Source organism: Tachyglossus aculeatus, chromosome 4, assembly GCF_015852505.1.
Source record: "Tachyglossus aculeatus isolate mTacAcu1 chromosome 4, mTacAcu1.pri, whole genome shotgun sequence".
In the NCBI taxonomy this organism is placed as follows: Eukaryota; Metazoa; Chordata; class Mammalia; order Monotremata; family Tachyglossidae; genus Tachyglossus; species Tachyglossus aculeatus.
Window position 1 is genome coordinate 101,952,608 of NC_052069.1, and position 15,982 is coordinate 101,968,589.

At 52.7% G+C, this 15,982-nt stretch overlaps 1 protein-coding gene across 1 annotated transcript; it reads right to left on the reverse strand.

Annotated features, from left to right (window-relative positions):
- Positions 1 to 2,595: 2,595 nt before the first annotated feature.
- ARPC5L (actin related protein 2/3 complex subunit 5 like) lies at positions 2,596 to 13,040 on the reverse strand. Its single transcript, XM_038745794.1, has 4 exons — positions 12,786 to 13,040; positions 6,643 to 6,715; positions 5,521 to 5,697; positions 2,596 to 3,470 (listed from the first exon to the last, which is right to left on the reverse strand). The coding sequence occupies exons 1-4, from the start codon at positions 12,968 to 12,970 to the stop codon at positions 3,408 to 3,410; spliced, it is 498 nt and encodes a 165-aa protein (XP_038601722.1). The 5' UTR covers positions 12,971 to 13,040; the 3' UTR covers positions 2,596 to 3,407.
- Between the last annotated feature and the right edge of the window lie 2,942 nt (positions 13,041 to 15,982).

Here is a 15,982-nt window from a genome sequence, read left to right on the forward strand (position 1 = left end):
ATAAACCTGGAAGTCCTCATCTCCATTTTCACCTTCTTCATTTTTCTATTTATGAAGATGCCAGAAAAAAACCCCCACTCCATCATTACTAATCATCCCAGATAGTCCACTACAACGAACCCCATATCCATTCCCTTTTAGCTTACCGTACAGTTCCTTGGATTTATAAACCCATTTATTGTATGAGCAAAATGTCCCATTCCTCTTCATCAGCCACATCTCTTAGCTTACTCGGTTCCCCTTTGCAGAGCCAATATTTGAAGTTCATCTGTTCAGGAATTGTTTTCCCACTCCTTTCCTCTCCATCTTACCCCCACCATTCCTTTCCTATTGAATTCTTGGACTAGCTCTTGCCCCTCTTTGTCAGAACTCTTCCATGAGAAACGGGAGGAGGACGGCGGCTCCGAACTTTGCTCTTCCAGCTGATTCTGCCCCCTCCCCAAACCCCCACCAGACCCCTGCCCTTCATTTCTTTCCCTTCATTTTTTTCTTTTTGCCCCTCACTTTGGTGAAATACTCCCCTGTGATCTTCCCATCAGTTTCTTCCTTGGTTATCTGGGCCACGTCCGCTTTTCTTCTCCTTTTGGCACTTCTCTGCACCTTTTGTAGTGCCTTCACCCTCTCCTCCGTAAATTGGATTTCCTTGTTTGGAAACCCACCTACCTGACTCCAGTCTCCTTCCTGAAGACAATACACACGGCCTTTCTCTTAAGTCGATTTAAGGGGATGACGTGAAGGTCTCTTCCCTTTTCCTCACGCGGCCCCCGTTTCCCTAAAATCAGACCCTGCTTCTGATCTTTAACTTGTCACGCTCCTTTGGCCCCGGCCTCCAGATTCTCACGTTTATGTCCGTCCACTTGAAGGCGAGAAAGGCAGGGGCGAGGGCTCCCCGTACACTCCGGGAGGGGCTACCTTCCTGATAAACTGGAACTTGACCACAGATCTTCCTTTCAAATCTGCTACTGTGTCTCTCCCTCCTCTGTTCACTGACTCGGCCCATGTTCCCCTCTTCATGATGCTTTCTTTCCGTACTCCTTGCTGAGCTGCAAAAAAAACAAACCCGTCCAGGCTCTAGTTCATCATTTTCTTCTCCCTTCTTCCACATCTCTCGCTCTTCTCCAACACCCCCTTGGGCTGCTGGAACTCAGCCGCCTCCGTGGCTTGTAGCCTGGGTATACGACCCCACGTAGCGACGTTTCTTTTGCTGCTCCCCATCAATTGCGTTTCCTTCCGAATCTAACGCAGAACTCCAGCTGAACTATCCCTGCAGCCTCTCCTGGGGATTGTTTTTCTTTCCCCCAAGGAACTCACTCCGCCCTGCCTGCTCGCTGAAGACCTCTCCCTGCTCCATTCCGGCCTTAGCAGCCCTCTGCAGACTCCCCCTGGCCTGTCCAAACGTCTCGGCTGAGGACCTCGGTTTACCAGTTGGGCCAGAAGCCTCCCCTTGCTGGAGCGGACGCAGGGCCAGCAGGTTCCCCACCAGCTTTTTTCTTTCTGGTGCTTGCTGAGCCAGCTCAGGGAGGCCCAGCAACTCTCTTCTAGGACTTCTCCTAATGGCCAGGCCTGACCTGCGGACCTTCTGGGATCTCCACAGGGTGGAAACTGGAGGCCACTGGCAGTGCTCTCTTCTGCTAAGAGGTTAGGACTCGGCAAAAGCACACGCTGACTCGGCTAGGGATTTTCCCAACCCCTCAGGGAAGACCCCCTTCAGCACAAATCCCAGCGGCGGGACAGTCTTGTCCAAGCCGGAGAGGCTGCTAAGATATCCCATTTGTGGGCCGATCGGGCTTCCCTGCATGTTTAGCTTTAAGATCAAGAGGAATGTTAAGTATGTTTTGTAATTAACGCACTTTTATTTGTATGAGATCTGCCCCGGTTTGAGCTACAGGAACAGTCCTTTGGGGCGTCGGCTTTTATCTCTTAATTGTAAATATGGAGTGTGAATTACGAGACAAAAATCTGCTGTCGGGCTCACCCGGGGTGCAATCCGTTTTTGATTAAAGCTCTTTATTCTAGACGAGAATGGAGTGGATTATTTCGAGATAAGGGTCAGCGGCATCTTTCCTACTGTGGCCTGTCACCCGTGCCTGTTAGTGTTAGCGGAAATTAGGAGAGGTGGTGAAGTAGTTCCTGTTAGTATTTCCAAGCTTTTACCTAACGTTAGGGAATTGGGAGCCGCCTCAGCAGCGCAGAAGTGCGGTTTTCTGTTTCAGGTCCCCCCGCCCACCCCCTCAATCCTTAAGCTTTTTGGACTATTCACAGTTGGTCCCAACGGTCCCGCCAGGGGAATTGTGGAATTCCATACTGCTGCATTGCTACAAATGACCTACATCTGCACCGACTCGGAGAACGTCATCCATTTCCCTCTCTCCCCCCCCGCCGCCGTCTTTTAACTGGAGCCTGTGGGACGATCCTTTGAGGTGAGTCCGGTCGGAGGCGGCACGGCCAGGTTTTTGGCCATACGAACATCCCCGCACTCCGAGTACGTGGACTGTTTGTTTCCCTCGTGAGGGAAGACCCTCCCTCGTTTTTCACGTGAGCATTCCCAGAATGAAACAGCAGCCGCGCACCATTGAACACTCTTGAAATCAGGCACCGTGTATTAAATACGTTTGGCACTTTATTAACTTAGATTTCCAAATGTACATACAAGGAAAAAACCAGGCGTGGTAAGAAAGGAACAATAAATATTCGGTAGAACGTCAGACTGCAACCGGCGCCACTGCAGCTTAGGAATCAAGACTCAGTGTGTTGCTTACCCGGCAGCTGCTGTGATGTTCAAATAAGAATGCCTGTGAACCACGGACTAGCTCCATAGATTTTAAAAACAAATCCACACCCCTGATCCTCACTGGGATGAGTTCTAATTCACCCGTCTCGTTATGGCAACATCCATGGCCCTTTCGCAAGACGCACCAAAAAGTAACGCGGCCAGAGCTCGGTTGATGCAGTAGGCACTTTGCGCTAAAACCAAGTCCCCCCCACCCACCCCTCAGCTTCCGCCACCTCTAGAAAGAATATTCCTGAACAAACCCTCCTTCCTCCACAACATTTGTCAAAATACTGCCTCTGCCAAAGACGTAACCACTCGTAGGTGGTCCTGGGCATTGCTTATCTCTTTCTCTCTGATGTACAATCTACATTTTCGGTCCATTCGGTAGGATACTTAGACAAAGGAAGAGGGGACGGCAGATCCTGCAGAAGATTCTCAAAAAACACAGAGCAAGACGTGTGATTTTTTTTTTCCCTCCACCTCTAAAATAAAAAGCGTTTCAGCAAACGAGTGTTCCCAAACAGTTTAATAGATTGTAATTTCTAGAAAGATAGGCCCACTGTCATTCAGCTGGTTCCATCGTCGTCTCGTGTCCAACCCGTTCTTGTCATCTTGAGCTTAAAGTTAATAATTTTTAAACAGTCTTTCTTGCTGTGAGAACTCTGATTATGGAACCTAATCCACCTACTGCTAATGCCTGTGGAAGTGGAAAGAGAAGACTGTTAAGGATCGCCCACAAACAAGGCAAGCTCACATCAATCAACAACCACGCCCGCGTGCCGAAAGGCGAAAGAGCCTGAGTTGGAGCTTCTGGCAAACAGTCGAAAAGAGTTGCTCTAGAGGAGTGATGATTCCCTGTGTCACGCAGAGAGGCTCTTTAATCAACCAGCCCTGCTACTGCTGGGAAAGACCCTTTGTGGAACACCCGGCTACTGGCGCTGATATTTTAGGCGAAGGAGAAAAACCAAATACCGCGCAGAACTTCCGGAGAAGTCACGAGGCCACGTGTCAAAGTACAGCACAAAATGTCCCCGGATGAACTCGGGGCGGTGGGTTTCCGTTAACCCGGGGGTCGCTTGTTGACGATCGAACGGGCATTCGATTGGACCGGATTTACAATGACTATTATGAAAGACTGCGTTCAGACGAGCATTAAGAATGAGCAGAGTGGAAGACTCGCGTTTCCTCAGATCGGATGAACGTTAGATTGCTGCTGCCCTAATCACCACTCTGTTGGACCTTGCCATCTTTTACAGGCTCTCACCACTGAGGCGTTCCACTGAAATGACTTAGGGAGGAGGGAGAGATGGCGAGAAAGCCTCTCAACCCACGCCTACCGACCAAGCAAGGCACCAGGAAAGCCTGTGTGACTCCACCCTGGACTTTACCCTGCCCCTCCGGTAGCCGCGGCTGTTTGGCTTGCAAAAAAGCCAAAATCCCTATTTCTAGGCTGAATGTGACGCGGGCTAAAGCGATTATTTGCAGGGGCGCTTTAATTTCCATTTCTCGCGGGCCCAGCGCCCAGGCGATATTCGGCGCTTCTAACACCGTGGCTAACCCGACCGTCAAGGGGAAGATGCGAAGGGCAAGAAGCCCCGGCTTCTCTCCTGAGGGTAAGGGGGAGACAGGATATACCGGACAAACGTTTTGTCTCAGCTTGCGAAGCAAGCGGACCCTGAGGGGAGAGGCAAGATGGCTTGGCTCCCGCCTGTGTCCAATCGGTGGAAACCAGCACGGCGAGAACTGGAAGCGGGTCAGCAGCCGCAACTAAAGCAAAGAAGGAACTTGGGAGGCCGGATCCTTTTCTATCCTCGGCACGGGGGCGGGGGAGAGAGCCGGCTCGCTGCCGCCGTTTACGCTGGGAACGGGCCAGCTGGTCCGAAAATGGCCCGTCCTCTTGGGCCCGGCCACGGCTAGGTGGGGAGACGGCTAAAAAGCCGCTCCGGCGAGCTCGCGAAGCACACCCCAAGAGCCTTGCGTAGCAACGCGCTTGAAAACCCAAAGCGACCGGAGGCTGGGTGGTGTAGAGGAGAGAGCAGGGGACCCAGTTTCTACTGGCCCTGCTGGGTGACCTGACCAAGGTCACCTAACTTCCCTGGGCCTCAGTTTCCTCATCTGTAAAATGGGGATGGTTACCTGTTCTCCCGCCCTCCTAGGCTGTGTGCCTCATGTGGGATAGGGACTCTGCCTCTTGTAATAATAATGATAATGGCATTTATTAAGCGCTTACTATGTGCAAAGCACTTTTCTAAGCGCTGGGAACGTTACAAAGTGACGTTGCTATCATCTTGTACTCCCAAGCGCTTAGTACAGTGATCTGCACACAGTAAGCGCTCAACTGATGATGATCTTGTACCTACCCCAGGGCTTAATACTAATACATTAATACTAAATAATAATAATATCAATAATACTTAATAACTTAATACATAGTAAGGGCTTGATACTACGATCACCATTACCATCATTATTATTATCACTGTTTATAATAATAATTTTAAAAACCCCTCTAGGCTGTAAGCTCGTTGAGGGCAGGGAATGTATCTGCTTATTGTTATACTATACTCTCCCAAGCGCTTAGTACAGGGCTTCGCCCACAGTAAGCGCTCAATACGATCGACCGAGTGAATGAAATCAAGCTCACGGGATGCAAGTGACTCGGTGCCCGAGACACGGTGGTTAGCTCGGTGACGAGCAGGCCCCGCTGGCCCTAAATGCAAGCCGGGGAAGGAAGGACGCACACGTACCTTCTCGTGCCACTGAAGTAGCACGGCACTGCTATTTTCTGTAGGCTTTTCAAATCCTTTATAAATGTACTTCATTAACAAGTCAATCCCATCGCTGTCTAACGACTGTACAGCCTGCTCGATCTCACTGCTTTTAAAGTTGGTGAGGACTCTGAGCACGACTCCTTGGGCGCGTTCCTGCGGAGAGACGAGAAGGGGAGGGTGAGCGTCAGGCGGGACATTCCCGATGCCCAGGAGATAAACAGGAATACAAGCCCTGGTGGCAACGGGCTCTTCGCCAGCCCAGGGGGCTGGAAGCGCTTAGTACAGTGCTCTGCAAACAGTAGGCGCTCAATAAATATGACTGATTGATTGATTGATTGGAAGGCATTTAGTGGAAGCAGCGCGGTTCAGTGGAAAGAGCCCGGGCTTGGGGGTCGGAGGTCGTGGGTTCTAATCCCCGCTCCGCTCTGTGTGACTTTGGGCAAGTCACTTCGCTTCTCCGGGCCTCAGGTCCCTCATCTATAAAATGAGGATTAAGACCGTGAGCCCCACGGGGGACAGCCCGATGACCCTGTATCTACCCTAGTGCTTAGAACAGTGCTCGGCACACAGTAAAAGCGCTTAGCGAACACGATCATAATTCCATAGAAAGGTGGCCTACTTTCGGGCCCTGGTAAATTAAGGGTTGTACTTAGGCATCAAGACCCCGGCATCACGGGGATCTGTAGATATCTTGTACATATCTATTCTACTTATTTTATTTTGTTAGTATGTTTGTTTCTGTTCTCTGTCTCCCCCTTTTAGACTGGGAGCCCACTGTTGGGTAGGGACTGTCTCTATATGTTGCCAATTTGTACTTCCCAAGCGCTCTGCACATAGTAAGCGCTCAATAAATACGATTGATGATGATCACGGAGAGCCGAGGTCCTCTGTGGGAAAGCAAAGGGACGTCTAGCAGGGATTTCATCAGTGGGCCGTGATGCATTAAAAAGCCGAGGGTGAACGCCGCAGGTTACCGAAAGCTTTAATTCGGACCTAGCCCCAACTGTACTAACCGGCTGGCCCGGGGCCAGTCGTCTCCCAGAAAAAACGCGCGCGCCGGGGCCTCCATCCCACTGGAAGAACAAACGTCCCGTTTACCTTCACGGCTGGATTCTTCGTATTAACAGGAGAGTTTCGTAAGGCCGCCTGGAAAGCTCTGAGCATATCACCTGTGCATCACCTCCAGTCAAGGATCGGTCAGGATCCGCATGGTTCTCACTTGTCATTTAATAACCTTGTTCTTACGGGACCAAAGACTCAAACAGGATTTTCCACCCTGGGAGGGGCGAATACGAGGCGGCAGGCGACGGTGGCCGGCCTCGCCCTTTCCGTGCCACGCAGACCGACGCTTCGGTTCTCGGGCAGCAGGCCAGAGTGTGGGTTGAAGGGCCGGGCGTGCCCGCGGATCCAAATGTGCTCCGTAAGGGCGTGGAGGAAGCCGCCTGCCCCCCCGCTCTGACAGTTTTCCCTCCCGAGGAGACCTGAGGAAGAAAAATCTCCTCCGTACGGATTCTCATAACGCGTCATGGCCTGGTGAATACAGCCTGGGCGTCAGAAGGACCGAGGTTCTAGTCTCAGCTCCTCCGCTTGCCTTGGCAAGTCACTTCACTTCCCAGTGCCTCAGTTCCCTCATCTGTAAAATGGGGATTGAGTTCTATGCGGGACAGGGACCGTGTCCAACCTGATTAGCTTGGATCCACCCCAGCGCTGCGGGGCTTTCTCGCTTTCTACCCACCACTTTCTTCACCTGTCAGAACTACGGGACGGTCGTCTGGAGGCCTCTCAGGGCCAGGTCGGAATGAAATAGAAAAGGCGATGTTTAAATATCCCCTTTCGACGGTGGCAGCCTCTCCTTATACGTGCAGGTTATAAATCAGTCTGATTTAGGTATTTTCTCCCAGCCATCTTCTTCCGAGCCTTATTACGGTCACCTCTCACCGAGAGGTCTTTCCCAATTCCCTCTCCCTTCTATGTCATCTGTGTGCTCGGGTCTGAATATGTATATATGTTTGTACATATTTATTACTGTATTTATTTATTTTACTTCTACACATCTACTCTATTTTATTTTGTTAGTATGTTTGTTTTTGTTCTCTGTCTCCCCCTTTTAGACTGTGAGCCCACTGTTGGGTAGGGACTGTCTCTATATGTTGCCAATTTGTACTTCCCAAGCGCTTAGTACAGTGCTCTGCACATAGTAAGCGCTCAATAAATACGATTGATGATGATGATGATGAATCCTCTGGGCATTTGGTATTCCCATCACCCTCAGCCCCACAGCACTGACGTACAGATCCGTAATCTGTGGGTTATATTAACGTCTGTCTCTGGTCCTAGACTGTAAGCTCTTTGTGGGCAGGGAACGTGCCTAGCAACTCTGCTGTATTGTACTCAAGCGCTTAGGACAGTGCTCCGCGCACCGTAAGCATTCAATAAATGCCACTGATTGACTGAGACAAGGTCAATGAAAATGACAATTAGAAAGGCCCAGTCCTAGTGATTTGTGAATTGTGACGGCAGCTGGATCTGCACTGGTCCTACAACTGGGACATTTCCAATAGGCTGGACTTAAGAAGATTAATAATAATAATGATGGTATTTGTTATGCGCTTACTACGTGTTCTAAGCGCTGAGGGAGATGCAAGGTAATCAGGTTGTCCCATGTGGGGTGCACGGTCTTTAATCCCCATTTTACAGATGAGGTCACTGAGGCCCAGAGAAGTGAAGTGATTTGCCCAAAGTCACACGGCTGACAAGTGGCGGAGCCGGGATTAGAACCCATGACCCCTGACTCCTAAGCCAGGGCTCTTTCCACTGAGCCACGATCTTGCGAATAAAACACTTAAGAAAAAAAGGACAAGTTCCCACCCACAGCATCCACCACACAGAGAAGGTTAAGGCACATAATAATCCAAAGCCTGTCTCCTTCTTGACACTCACTAGGCTGTCAGTGCAAAGATCTCACAACTGGGCTGGAAAGCACAGCTAAATCTTAAAAAGAAGAGATCAGATCACATATTCATCCCCGTCGGTTCATATTCACATCGGAATATTTTAAAAGAAGTCTACGACGCGATTTCATTTGAAGTGAAATAATTTCTCGGCCATTCAGTTCTTGAGTCCATGAGGTGAGGGGTTAACAGAGAATCTTTACTTTCAGACTGCTCTTCTCCTCAACCCTCAAGGCTGCAATAGTCCAAAAGGTATTTTCTTCTCCAAAGCTGTTGGTTAACTTGAAACGAAATGTCACAGCTTTTCCTCTTCCTCCCCTCTCCTGGGCTTTTGCTAAAACCCCTCTCTTCGTTCAGTGCTCGGCACAAGCTGCTTCAGAGTACCACAATCTGGGTTAGGTCCCTAAAGAAGTCTGGCTATTTTAAACTCGGGCAGGTTGATGCAACTTTTCCATCCCCACTGCCTGCCCAAAAAAAGAAGAGGGAGCGACAAGCGCTAGCGGAAAGAGCAGAGGCACAGGACCCGGGTTCTAATCCCAGTTTCTCCACTCGTCTGCTCTGGGACCTTGGGAAAGCCACTTCACTTCTCTGTGACTCCATTTCCTCATCTGTAAAATGGGGACTAAATCCCTGTTCTCCCTCTTCTTTAGACACAAACGCTCTGGGCATGTCGCTCCCCTCCTCAAAAATCTCCAACGGTGGCCTATCGAACCTTCGCATGAAGCAAAAACTCCTCACCCTGGGCTTCCAGGCTGTCCATCCCCTGGCCCCCTCCTACCTCACCTCCCTCCTCTCCTTCTCCAGCCCAGCCCGCACCCTCCGCTCCTCTGTCGCTAACCTCCTCACTGGGCCTCGTTCTCGCCTGTCCCACCGTCGACCCCCGGCCCACATCCTACCTCTGGCCTGGAATGCCCTCCCTCCGCACATCCGCCAAGCTAGCTCTCTTCCTCCCTTCAAAGCCCTTCTGAGAGCTCACCTCCTCCAGGAGGCCTTCCCAGACTGAGCCCCCCTTATCCTCTCCTCCCCATCGCCCCCACCCCCTCCTCACAGCACTTGTGTACATTTGTACATACTCATTACTCTATTTAATTAATAATGTGTATGTATCTATCATTCTATTTACTCTGATGGTACTGACACCTACTTGTTCCTTTTTCCTGTCTGTCTCCCCCTTCTAGACTGTGAGCCCACTGTTGGGCAGGGACCGTCTCTATCTGTTGCCGAATTGTATTTTCCAAGCGCTTAGTCCAGTGCCCTGCACGCAGTAAGCGCTCAAGAAATACGACTGAATGAATGAATGAATTTGGGACAGGGACTGTGTCCGACCCGATTATCTTGTAGCTACTCCAGTGCTTGGCCCACAGAAAGCACGTAATGGTACCACAACTATTATGAGCTCATTACTACCAATGAGAAGCAGCATGGCTCAGTGGAAAGAGCCCCCGGGCTTTGGGTTCAAATCCCGGCTCCACCACGTCTGCTGTGTGACCTTGGGCAAGTCACTTAAGTTCTCTGAGCCTCAGTGACCTCATCTGTAAAATGGGGATTACGACTGTGAGCCCCACGTGGGACAACCTGATCACCTTGTATCCCCCCCAGCGCTTAGAACAGTGCTTTGCACATAGTAAGCGCTTAACAAATGCCATTATTATTATTATTATTATCAAGGAACGATTAAATCCCCCCCCCCCTTAATCTGTGGCTAGTATTCACATACTTTTAAAATCGTTCTGCCACAAGAACGTGTTGTGACCGTGCGTGCTGTAAGGCTAGCGGTAAAACCGGATGGAAAGCAACACTGTACCTGAAAACTGCAAACATACAGGTGTGCCACTGGATACCAAGTGGGGGCTACAACCTGAAATCACAATTCTTGAAGAATACACCCCGACACGGTAGGGAACTCATTCTCGGTGCTCTTTACAGTAACCGGCTCTCTCTTGAGTCGGGCCTACAATCGCTTCGCAACCAAGCAATAGCATTTTCAACACGAAACCATCTACAACATCTCACGCCTGCAATCTCTCCTGCAAAGAACCGAGGACTGGCCCCTCGCCTCTTGGGGTCAGAGCTGCCAAACATCTTCATGCCCGTTTTAGCCGGTGGAAGGGGAGGTATGGATCGACACCACCCAGCCCTGATGGCTAGCGGCCCCAACAAAAACACGCACCCATTCCGGTGCCAAACCGCTTCCTACTTTACGCAGCGGGATCAGGAAAAGGGGCCGCCTTCCCACTGGGGTGGCATTAAACTTTTCACCTCCAAAATGGCTGGAAGGCTGAAGATTCTGGGACACCCCCCCCCCCCCCGCCCAGTCACGGCAATAATCCGATTAATGAAATATTCCGTTTCCAGTTCACCAAACCAGTCACCGCCAGAGTCCAGGGACCGCACGGAAGTAATGCATCCTTTCTGTCTGGACTACTCCGGGGAGGTGGCATCCCAAGCCAAGGAAAAGGTGATGCCCGGCTCGGCCGAGAAGCGGCCAAAGATGGCAGGTGAAATGACTACAGTCCCGGGGGAGCTTAGTCCAGTGTTCCTCACAGAGTAAGCACTCAATAGATGCGACCGAATGAAGGAGGAGGGGCACGGGGAAGGGAAGCATTAAGCCAAAGGAGAGGGGTAGGGGATGAGGGGTAGAGGTGGCCGGGAGCCCGAAACGACCTCGCAAGATCTGAGCCGGGCCTGGCCACCGGCATGTAGTGCCGGGGGAAGCAGCGTGGCTCAGTGGAAAGCGCGCGGGCCTCGGAGTCAGAGGTCACGCGTTCAAATCCCGGCTCTGCCGACTGTCAGCTGTGTGACTTTGAGCCAGTCACTTAACTTCTCGGTGCCTCCGTTCCCTCATCTGGAAAGTGGGGATGAAGACTATGAGCCCCCGCCTTGGGACAATCTGACTACCTTGTAACCGCCCCGGCGCTTAGAACAGTGCTTTGCACATACTAAGCGCTTAATAAATGCCATCATTATTATTATAGCGAGCACTTAAATGCCCTAATTGTCATCTACCCGCACATCTCCGACACCTGTCTCCATGTTTTGTTTTGTTGTCTGTCTCCCCCTTCTAGACCGTGAGCCCGCTCTTGGGGAGGGACCATCTCTCTCTGTCGCTGACTTGTCCTTCCCAAGCGCTTAGTCCAGTGCTCTGCACACAGTAAGTGCTCAATCAATACGATGGAATGAATGAATCTGTTGACTTGTCCTTCCCAAGCGCTTAGTCCAGAGCTCTGCACACAGTCAGCGCTCAATCAATACGATGGAATGAATGAATGACTGTTGTTGACTTGTCCTTCCCAAGCGCTTAGTCCAGTGCTCTGCACACAGTCAGCGCTCAATCAATATGATGGAATGAATGAATGAATGACTCTGTTGCCAACTTGTCCACCCCAAGCACTTAGTGCAGTGCTCCACGCACAGCACTCAATCAATACGATGGAATGAATGAATGTTGCTGACTTGTCCCTCCCAGGCGCTTAGTCCAGTGCTCTGCACACAGTAAGCGCTCAATAAATACAGGCGCTTGTCCTTCCCCAGCGCTTAGTGCAGCGCTCCGCACACAGTCAGCGCTCAATCACTACGATGGAATAAATGAATGACTCTGTTGCTGACTTGTCCTTCCCCAGCGCTTAGTGCAGCGTTCTGCACACAGTCAGTGCTCAACCAATACGATGGAGTGAATGAATCTGTTGCCAGTTTGTCCTCCCCAAGCGCTCAGTCCAGTGCTCTGCACAGAGTCAGCGCTCAATCAATACGATGGAATGAATGAATGACTGTTGCTGACTCGTCCTTCCCCAGCGCTTACTGCAGCGCTCCGCGCACAGTCAGTCAGCGCTCAATCACTACGATGGAATGAATGAATGACTCTGTCGCCGACTTGTCCTTCCCAAGCGCTTAATCCAGCGCTCCGCACACAGTCAGCGCTCAATCACTATGACGGAATGAATGAATGACTCTGTTGCCGACCTGTCCTTCCCCAGCGCTTAGCGCAGCGCTTAGTCCATCAATCAATACGATGGAATGAGTGAATGAATGACTCTGTTGCTGACTTGTCCTTCCCCAGCGCTTAGCGCAGCGCTCCGCACAGTCAGCGCTCAATCACTACGACGGAATGAATGAATGACTCCGTGGCCGACTCGCCCTTCCCCAGCGCTTAGTGCAGCGCTTAGGCCCTCAATCAATACGATGGAATGAATGAATGAATGAATGAAGGTGTGTGCGGTGCGCCTGTCGAGGCCCTACTTTGAAGCCCCCCCCCCCCCCACCATCCCCGGGGCGCCGGCGGCGGAAGGATATTGCCGCAGGAGCCCGTCCACCTCGCTCGGGTCCGGGCCCGGCTCCGGTTCCTCCTCCTCGTGCTCCTGCTCCTCCGCCTTGGCCGCCGCCTTGGCCGCCGCCTCCGGCTCGTCCACGAACTTGTTCTCGTCGAACTCGTCCACGTCCACCTTGCGGAAGCGGGAGGACAGCGTGTTCCGGGCCATGGCCGCGACGGGGCCCGCCGCCACCGCCGCCGGGGGCCGGGGGCCGGGCGGGGAGCGGCGGCGGGAAAGACAGGGACGGGGGGAAAAGGGACGGGAATGGGGCGGGATAGGGGAGGGGAAGCCCGGCCGCCCGCCCGCGCCGCTGCCCTGAGGTAAAAGCCGCCGGCCGGCCGGCGGGCCGCCCACTTCCGGCGGGAGGGGGGGGCGGGACCGGAAGCGGAAGGGGCGGGGCGCTCGGGGCGCGGCGGGGGGGCCCGGAGCCCCCGCGTGAGGGGACGCGAGCCCCGCCCCCCCGCGCGCCCACACTCCTCGAGCGCGCGCCTCTACTCCTCGAGCGCGCGTGCGCCTGCGCCTCGAGCGCGCGCCTCTACTCCTCGAGCGCGCGTGCGCCTGCGCCTCGAGCGCGCGCGCGAGCCTGCTCATCGAGCGCGCGCCTCTGCTCCTCGAGCGCGCGCCTCTGCTCCTCGAGCGCTTGTGCGCCTGCGCCTCGAGCGCGCGCCTCTACTCCTCGAGCGCGCGTGCGCCTGCGCCTCGAGCGCGCGCGCGAGCCTGCTCATCGCGCGCGCGCCTCTGCTCCTCGAGCGCGCGCGCGAGCCTGCTCATCGAGCGCGCGCCTCTGCTCCTCGAGCGCTTGTGCGCCTGCGCCTCGAGCGCGCGCGCGAGCCTGCTCCTCGAGCGCGCGCATCTACTCCTCGAGCGCGCGTGCGCCTGCGCCTCGAGCGCGCGCGCGAACCTGCTCATCGAGCGCGCGCATCTACTCCTCGAGCGCGCGTGCGCCCGCGCCTCGAGCGCGCGCGCGAGCCTGCTCCTCGGGCGCGCGCCTCTGCTCCTCGAGCGCGCGTGCGCCTGCGCCTCGAGCGCGCGCGCGAGCCTGCTCATCGAGCGCGCGCATCTACTCCTCGAGCGCGCGTGCGCCTGCGCCTCGAGCGCGCGCGCGAGCCTGCTCCTCGCGCGCGCGCCTCTGCTCCTCGAGCGCGCTTGCGCCGGCGCCTCGAGCACACGCGCGAGCCTGCTCATCGCGCGCGCGCCTCTGCTCCTCGAGCGCGCGTGCGCCTGCGCCTCGAGCGCGCGCGCGAGCCTGCTCCTCGAGCGCGCGCCTCTACTCCTCGAGCGCGCGCGCTTCTGCTCCTCGAGAGAGAAGAGAAATGTACAAGTAAAATAAATAAATAAATAAATAAATAAATAAATAGAGTAATAAATATGTACAACCATATATACATCTATACAGGTGCTGTGGGGAAGGGAAGGAGGTAAGACGGGGGGGTGGAGAGGAAAGAAGGGGGGGGAGAGGAAAGAAGGGGAATGAATGAACTTGTCCTTCCCAAGCGCTTAGTACAGTGCTCTGCACAAAGTAAGCGCTCAATCAATACCGATTGAATGAATGACTGAATGAACTTGTCCTTCCTAAGCGCTTAGTCCAGTGCTCCGCACACAGTAAGCGCTCAATCAATACGATTGAATGAATGAATGAACTTGTCCTTCCCAAGCGCTTAGTACAGTGCTCTGCACAAAGTAAGCGCTCAATCAATACCGATTGAATGAATGACTGAATGAACTTGTCCTTCCTAAGCGCTTAGTACGGCGCTCTGCACACGGTAAGCGCTCAGTCAATACGATTGAAGGAATGAATGAACTTGTCCTTCCCAAGCGCTTAGTACAGTGCTCTGCACAAAGTAAACGCTCAATCAATACCGATTGAATGAATGACTGAATGAACTTGTCCTTCCTAAGCGCTTAGTACGGCGCTCCGCACATGGTAAGCGCTCAGTCAATACGATTGAAGGAATGAATGAACTTGTCCTTCCCAAGCGCTTAGTACAGTGCTCTGCACAAAGTAAGCGCTCAATCAATACCGATTGAATGAATGACTGAATGAACTTGTCCTTCCTAAGCGCTTAGTCCAGTGCTCCGCACACAGTAAGCGCTCAATCAATACGATTGAATGAATGAATGACTGAATGAACTTGTCCTTCCCAAGCACTCAGTACGGTGCTCTGCGCACGGTAAGCGCTCAATCAATACGATTGAATGAATGAATGAACTTGTCCTTCCCAAGCGCTTAGTACGGCGCTCCGCACACGGTAAGCGCTCAATCAATACGATTGAATGAATGAATGAACTTGTCCTTCCCAAGCGCTTAGTACGGCGCTCCGCACACGGTAAGCGCTCAATCAATACGATGGAATGAATGAACTTGCCCTTCCCAAGCGCTTAGTACAGTGCTCTGCACAAAGTAAGCGCTCAGTCAATAGCGATTAAATGAATGACTGAATGAACTTGTCCTTCCCAAGCGCCTAGTACGGTGCTCCGCACACGGTAAGCGCTCAATCAATATGATTGAATGAATGAACTAACATAATAATAATGATGGCATTTGTTAAGCGCTTACTATATGCAAAGCACTGTTCGAAGCGCTGGGGGGGGGGATACAAGGTGATCAAGTTGTCCCACGTGGGGCTCACAGTCTTCATCCCCATTTTCCAGATGAGGTAACTGAGGCTCAGAGAATCAATCAATCGTATTTACTATCTTTTAGACTGTGAGCCCACTGTTGGGTAGGAACTGTCTCTACATGTTGCCAACTTGTACTTCCCAAGCGCTCAGTACAGTGCTCTGCACACAGTAAGCACTTAATAAATACGATTGATTGATTGATTTATTATCTTTTAGACTGTGAGCCCACTGTTGGGTAGGGACTGTCCCTATATGTTCCCAACTTGTACTTCCCAAGCGCCTAGTCCAGTGCTCTGCACACAGTAAGCGCTCAATAAATACGATTGATTGATTGATTGAGTGCTTACTGTGTGCAGAGCGCTTAACGTGACCTGCCCAAGGTCACACAGCAGACATGTGGCGGAGCCGGGATTCGAACCCACGACCCCTGACTCCCAAGCCCGGGCTCTTTCCACTGAGCCACACTGCTTCCCAAGCGCTCAGTACAGTGCTCTGCACACACGGTAAGCCCTCAATCACCATCACTACCGATTGAAGGACCCACTGTTGGGTAGGGAC

Excerpts from the sequence above, each read along its gene's own strand:
- ARPC5L (XM_038745794.1), bottom strand. The coding sequence starts at position 12,970 with ATGGCCCGGAACACGCTGTCCTCCCGCTTCCGCAAGGTGGACGTGGAC. Across the intron at positions 6,716-12,785 it reads GTGGACGGGCTCCTGCGGCA|AGGTGATATGCTCAGAGCTT; the intron begins ATATCCTTCCGC and ends GAGGTGATGCAC. Across the intron at positions 3,471-5,520 it reads TACTTCAGTGGCACGAGAAG|GCATTAGCAGTAGGTGGATT; the intron begins GTACGTGTGCGT and ends CCACTTCCACAG.